General features: G+C 61.7%; 1 protein-coding gene across 1 annotated transcript; it reads left to right on the forward strand.

Annotated features, from left to right (window-relative positions):
- The first annotated feature begins 167 nt into the window (after positions 1-167).
- Positions 168-6508, forward strand: USP21 (ubiquitin specific peptidase 21). The gene is made up of 13 exons (XM_072814791.1): positions 168-367; positions 1128-1748; positions 2542-2601; positions 2784-2904; positions 3109-3220; positions 3417-3572; positions 4281-4345; positions 4600-4703; positions 4905-4991; positions 5274-5352; positions 5579-5686; positions 5772-5886; positions 6147-6508. Exons 2-13 carry the CDS (start codon positions 1149-1151, stop codon positions 6235-6237), a joined length of 1698 nt encoding a protein of 565 aa, XP_072670892.1. The 5' UTR covers positions 168-367; positions 1128-1148; the 3' UTR covers positions 6238-6508.
- The last annotated feature ends 300 nt before the right edge of the window (positions 6509-6808 follow it).

Here is a 6808-nt window from a genome sequence, read left to right on the forward strand (position 1 = left end):
GCTTAGGAGCGATGGTTTAAAAACAATTCAGGGCAGGTCTGGGAACCGGCGCTCCCCGAGTTGGCTGCGTTTCCATGGCGGCGGCGGCGGAGCCAAGGGGGCAGGTTCACGCAAGCGCAGAGGAGGCAGGTGGGCGGCCGCCGAGTGTGGGCGCGCAGGCGCCGTGAGAGGCGGTGAAGCCGGCTGCCGGTGGCCGGGCGGGACCAACAAAGATGGCGGCGGCCCCTGCGGCGGGACAGACCTGGGCATCGGCTGCGGCCACGGCTGCAGCCCGGCCCTCGGGGGGGCTGCACGGGGGGAGCAGGGGGTGGCCCTGAGCTGGGGCTCGGCCCCAGCTGGGCTCCCCCGCCGCCTCACCGGGGGACAGGTACGGGCCGGGGCGCTGGGGCTGGGGCGGGGGGGGCGCGGGGAGACGGCCCGGGACCCCAGAGGACGCCGTCCGCACCGGCGGGGCGCGGGGGGCCGCGCAGGCCCGGGGGAGCCGGCCTGGAGGGACAGCATCCTCGGGCCGCAGGGGATACGCCGCCGACCCCGCAGCCAATCAGCGGCCTCGGCCTTCTGCCCTCGAGGGGGGCGGACCCGGCTGAAGCCTGCGGCGGTGGGAGAGGTGCGGAGATCCGGGTCGGGGAGTAGTTTGTGCCCCCCCCGTCCCCCCGACACCTCGTGGGCGCCCAGGGCTGGGGGGGAGGGCCCGGCAAGCCGCTGGGTCGGGCGGCTTCGTTTGCAGCCCGGAGGGGCGGGGGGTGGGGGGCGGGGTGCCCCTTCCCGGCACCTCCCCACGTCCACGCCGTGTTTGCCCCGAGGTTCTGAGTGACCCGGGGCACCCCCCGCTTGAGCAGCCGGGTGCGGGGCCCTTGGGAGCCTTGGATGGTGAAGAGGCCGAGATGGAGACTCTCCTCGGCTTTCCAGCCCAGCTGCTCCTGCAGGAGGGGCGTTCCGGATGCCTCGGAGCCGCGGGCTGCTGTCACCGCGTCCTTTCCTCGGTGGATACTAAGTATCTGCTGTGCGGAAACACCACGCCCGGCACCGGGACGCTAACTGAGAGAGATGTGCTTCCTCCCCCCAGTGCGGGTGCAAGCTAGTTGGTGCCTCCACGTTCACACGCTGACCCTCTCTTCTCCTCCCAGGTCCAGCCTGTGGTGTCCACGATGCCCCAGGCCTCTGAGCACCGCCTGGGCCGGACCCGAGAGCCACCCGTTAATGTCCAGCCACGAGTGGGATCCAAGCTACCATTTGCCCCGAGGGCCCGAAGCAAGGAGCGCCGAAACCCAGCCCCTGGGCCGAACCCCATGTTAAGACCTCTGCCTCCCCGGCCAGGTCCCCCCGAGGAACGGCTCAAGAAACTGGAGCTGGGACGGGGCCGGACCTCAGGTCCTCGTCCCCGAGGACCCCTCCGGGCAGATCATGGAGTTCCCCTGCCTGGCTCACCACCCCCAACTGTGGCTCTGCCTCTCCCTTCCAGGACCAACCTAGCTCGTTCCAAGTCTGTGAGCAGTGGGGACTTGCGTCCTATGGGGATTGCCTTGGGAGGGCATCGTGGTGCTGGAGAGCTAGGGGCCGCGCTGAGCCGCCTGGCGCTCCGGCCTGAGCCTCCCACCCTGAGACGGAGCGCCTCTCTCCGCCGCCTCGGGGGCTTTCCTGGTCCTCCCACCTTGCTCAGTATACGGACGGAGCCCCCTACTTCCCATGGCTCCTTCCACGTCATATCTGCCCGGCCCTCTGAGTCTTTCTACTCCGATGACAAAATGGTGAGGACTCGCCAGCACACGTGGCCTTCCAAGCCCGTGTTCCTCTCTGCCTCCAGCTTTCTTGCCATCACGTGGCTTTCTTTTCCCTCTTTTCCCCAATCCCTCATTACAGCAGCTGGGACTCTCCTCTCCCTCACTTAAGTACCACTGCTCCTTATAGACCTTTTTCGGGTTTTCTGTGACTCCCTAGCATGGTGTGCCATTTCGGTCCCCAGGGATTTAATCCAGCCATTGCAGATTCTTCTCTGGGTCCCCAGGGCCCTTACTCTCCCTTGCTTCACCTTCTCTCCTAGGACGCTGCCTAGGCCTAATTAATCTCTGGAGCTGATGAGGGGCGGGGCTCAGAATATCTGAGTTAGTGTGGTTGCCCATTTCCCGAGCCAAGTGAGCTTAGGTTGATTGCAGTTGGAGCCATCAGGAGAGGAGGGTTCAGGAAGGGGCCACGGGGGCAGGACGGGGCTTTGGGGGAAGCAAGGTGGGTGTGGGGAGCAGCTGGGCAGCCATGCCAGTGCTTGGGGAGCTGCCCCAGGAGCTGCAGCGCCGGCTAGCTGGGCAGAGGAGTAAGTGGGGAACAGGCGGGACAGCCATGGCCGAGTCTGTGGTACACTCAGCTGTGATGGGCTTACTGCTCATGGCCAGTGAGGTAGGGAGCCCCCAGTACCCTGTGAGGGAAGGAGGGTGGAGTTTGAGGGTGAAGGACAGGGATGGGGAAGCAGTGGGCAGCATGCTGTAGAAAGGTTAAAATGCCAGGTGGGATACATGGGAACCTGCTGACTCTACTCTGACCTTCCAGGCTCATCACACACTGCTTCTGGGCTCTGGTCACGTTGGCCTCCGAAATCTGGGGAACACGGTGAGAGCCTTTCTCCTGTCCGGCATTTCTAAAAGGAATTTGAAATGGTGCTGGGGGCAGGGCGCTGACTTTCAGAAGGTGGGGAAGGTGGGGAAGATGGGAAAGGAGAGCACTGAAGCTCTTCTAGGCTTCCGGTCGGTCCCTGGTTTACAGAAATAACGGCGGTGTCTCCTGCTCCCCAGTGCTTCCTGAATGCAGTGCTACAGTGTTTGAGCAGCACTCGGCCTCTTCGGGACTTCTGTCTGCGAAGGGACTTCCGGCAAGAGGTGCCTGGAGGGGGTCGAGCCCAAGAGCTCACTGAAGGTGCAGCAGCCACTCCTGCTCCCACCTTTCCAGTTCTCTCCCCAACCTCTGGGTCCATCTGCCAGCCCCGACCCTTGAGTCTGGGAGTTGTATCTTTTTGCTGGTGCCTGCTTCCCTAGAGGTTGTCTTCTTCTGCCCTCTGAGCCTCCTGTGGCTTGCCTCTTCCAGTCATTAACCCCTCTTTCCCCACACCCACCCCAACAGCCTTTGCCGATGTGATTGGTGCCCTGTGGCACCCTGACTCCTGTGAAGCTGTGAATCCTACTAGATTCCGAGCTGTCTTCCAGAAATACGTTCCCTCCTTCTCTGGATACAGGTGGGAGAGCTAGAGGGTATGACATTTCTCTGTGGCCACGTCTGGGGGTTGGACCAAGCAGAGGCCCTGGCACCATTGTTCTGAGCCTTCAGACGTGCTTGATCCAGGAAGTAGGGACCGATGTCTGGGCAGGAGATACTGTCTGTGGACCAGGGGCGGGGGCTGTCAGTTGCCCACACTCTGTTTCTGGCTGTAGCCAGCAGGATGCCCAAGAGTTCCTGAAGCTCCTCATGGAGCGGCTGCACCTTGAAATCAACCGGCGGGGCCGCCGGGCTCCACCCATCCTGGCCAGCAGTCCAGCTCCCGCCCAGCCCCGTCGCGGAGGAGCTCTGCTAGAAGAACCTGAGTTGAGGTAAAGTCACTTTCTCTCCCTTGTGTTCCCGGTAGTTTCTCAGCAGCCACTGTCCTTCATAGAACTGAGCTCATCAAGACAGGCTGTAGGGTCCAGGGAAACACCCAGTCTAGAAAATGGTTTGAGAAGCCGTGCAGAAGTCCGAGGAAGGAGGCCAAGGGGTGCAGATGGCGGCAGAGGCTAGTGCTAGGGGTGTCCCCAGGCTGAGGGGAGGAGAGCTCATTTTCAGCCCGGTACATACAGCGTTTAAAGCCAGGTCAAGTCAGCTGTTCCCTGCCTGTGTTCCTTCCTTTCCCTCTCGCCTTGGGTTTCCCCAGAAAGTCTTCTAAAGCAGTACTCCTTTTTTTGTTGTTAAGATTTTATTCACTTATTTTAGAGACAGTGATGAGAGAGAGAGAGAGAGACCATGGACAAGCAGAGGGGAAGGGCAGATGGAGAGGGAGAAGCAGGCTCTCCACCAAGTAGGGAGCCTGATGTGGGGTTCAATCCCAGGACCCTGTGATCATGACCCGAGCGGAAGGCGGACACTTAACCAACTGAGCCCCCAGGTGCCCCTAAAGCGTTACTCCTAGGACACTTCTTTGAAATGTAGAGAAGGAGCTGGGGTATGGGTGGAATGCAGGGCTGTGTGGGTCATTGCTGTGGTGTTGGGGATGCCCAGTGTTCCCCTGTCTCATGGGTGCTCCCCACTTCCTTGATCTGAGGTAGTGATGATGACAGAGCCAACCTAATGTGGAAGCGTTACCTGGAGCGAGAAGACAGCAAGATTGTGGGTACGGAGCGGACAAAGCCATGCGGGATGATTAGTGAGGGGGGGCATTGCAGGCTTGGGAGAATTGACACTGTGAGGGGTGTGGGGGCAAGGCCAGACGATGGAAGTGTGGACAGGCTTTGTTAGGGGTTTGTTAGGAGCGCGGGCGTTAGGAAGGGAAGTGTCGGGCAGAGCCGTGGGAAGAGAGGGGAACCCAAGGAAGCATCTCGGGCTCCCCACAGTGACTGTTTCTCCCGCCTCTTCGCTTCTGTCTAGACCTGTTTGTGGGCCAGTTGAAAAGTTGTCTCAAGTGCCAGGCCTGTGGGTATCGCTCCACGACCTTCGAGGTTTTTTGTGACCTGTCCCTGCCCATCCCCAAGGTGGGATTCCAGAGGATTCCTGGGGTGGATGGGACATGGGTTCTGCAACCCATCCCTACCCACCCCCCCACCCCCCCCCCAGCGTGGGAGGGAACCCTGCGGGTCTCTGGAATACAACTGAAGCCTGGACTGATTAAGAAGAGTTGCAGAAGGAAATTCAGAACATGCTGACCTTTCATTCCCGTCCCCCCCGCCCCCCAGAAAGGATTTGCCGGGGGCAAGGTGTCTCTGCGGGATTGTTTCAGCCTGTTCACCAAGGAAGAAGAGCTAGAGTCCGAGAATGCTCCAGTATGTGCTGTTTCACAGGGATGCAGTAAGGGTGGGAGGCCTGCCGGGGGAGGGGGTGCCATATGGGTAAAAGGGGGTGCATGGTGCTTGGTATGGGGCACGGTATCCGTACTTCTTGGTGTGTGTTGGAGTCTCAGATACGTCCTAGTAATCCTCGGGCGAAGGGCAGTGGCCCAGGGGATGCAGAAGTGATGGGGAGCATAGTGACTGTGAGTCGGGGTGTCAGAAAAGCTGATTGACGTGAGGGGCACATTCACACGGTGTTATCTGCCGTTTACTCAGGTGTGTGACCGGTGTCGGCAGAAAACGCGAAGTACCAAAAAGTTGACCGTACAAAGATTCCCCCGAATCCTCGTGCTTCGTATCCTAACCTTCAAATTCTTATTTCTCCCATCCGTTCCCCCTGCATGTGCCCGGTCTGCAGAGGCTGGACATTTGGGAATTGAATTTCCCTTAGGAAAAGTCTGCCGCTCCACCTCACCCCACTGTGCCCCCGGGTGCCTTCCGAGAGGTGAGGGGACGGCATCCAAGACCTCAGCCCCTTCAGAGGCCCTCTGCCCCCCGGATGCTCCTTAACTAGGGCTTAGATCTTAATCGCTTTTCCGCCTCCCGAGGCTCCATCAAGAAAAGTTCGGTAGGTGTAGACTTCCCGCTGCAGCGACTGAGCCTGGGGGATTTTGCCAGCGACAAAGCCGGTGAGTGTGGAAGGGGAGGTCTGGCGAGCTGGGGAGTGGGGGGCACGGCCGTGATGGTGGGGTTCCATCCACTCCAACGCCGCAGGAAGCCCCGTGTACCAGCTGTACGCCCTCTGCAACCACTCGGGCAGCGTCCACTACGGCCACTATACAGCCCTGTGCAGATGCCAGACTGGTTGGCATGTCTACAACGACTCTCGGTGAGCACAGCCTCCTCGGGTTCCTGCCCGATCCGCTCCCGCAGCTCCCGCAGCCCCTGCAGCCCCAGGGAGAGCAGTGCTCTTCCTAAGACGGGAGCTTGGGTTTGTGGGAGAAGGGAGTAGCCTTGGGGAGGAGGGAGTAGTGGTGGACAGGAGGGAGTAGCCGTGGGCAGGAGGGAGTAGCCGTGGGCAGGAGGGAGTAGCCGTGGGCAGGAGGGAGTAGCCAGGGTGATCAGAGCCCGCCGCTCCCTTCTTCCCAGCGTGTCCCCCGTCAGTGAAAACCAGGTGGCGTCCAGCGAGGGCTACGTGCTGTTCTACCAACTGATGCAGGAGCCGCCCCGGTGCCTGTGACCAGCCCTCTCAGCCCCGGCACCTGTGAAGCCCTTTCGAGACCCCGAAGCCCCATTTACCTCAGAGACGTCTATTTTTGTGTCTTTTTAATCGGGGAGGGGGGAGGCGGTGGTTGTAGCTCCCATTATTTTTTTTATTAAGAAGCACCCCTCCACCCGGAGGCTCCCCGGTCTCCCAGCCCCATGTACAGAGCCCCCCGGGCCCCGCCCGTGTACAGCCCCCAGGCCCTCCGCAATCTCACTTTTTGTGAATAAATTTATTAAGAAAAAAGTGATGCTCTTATTTGTATTTGTGCCGGGCGGCTGCACAGGTCCCCCCGGGGCCCAGTCCCTCTCTGGCCGGATGGGGGCGCTCCCGGGCCGGGCGGACGCTCGCGGGCAGCGGAGGGCGGGGCGGGGCGGGGCGGGGCGGGGGGTGCGGGGGGCGGCCCGGAGGCCGGAGGCGGCCCGGCGCGCCACTGCTGCCCGGAGGGGTGGCCCCGGGGGGGAGGCACCGCGGACCCCTGTTGACAAGCACGGGGCGCGTTGCCGGGCGGCCCCGGCTCCCGCAGGCCCGGGCCGTTGCTAACATC

Source organism: Canis lupus, chromosome 38 (genome assembly GCF_048164855.1).
Source record: "Canis lupus baileyi chromosome 38, mCanLup2.hap1, whole genome shotgun sequence".
NCBI lineage: Eukaryota > Metazoa > Chordata > Mammalia > Carnivora > Canidae > Canis > Canis lupus.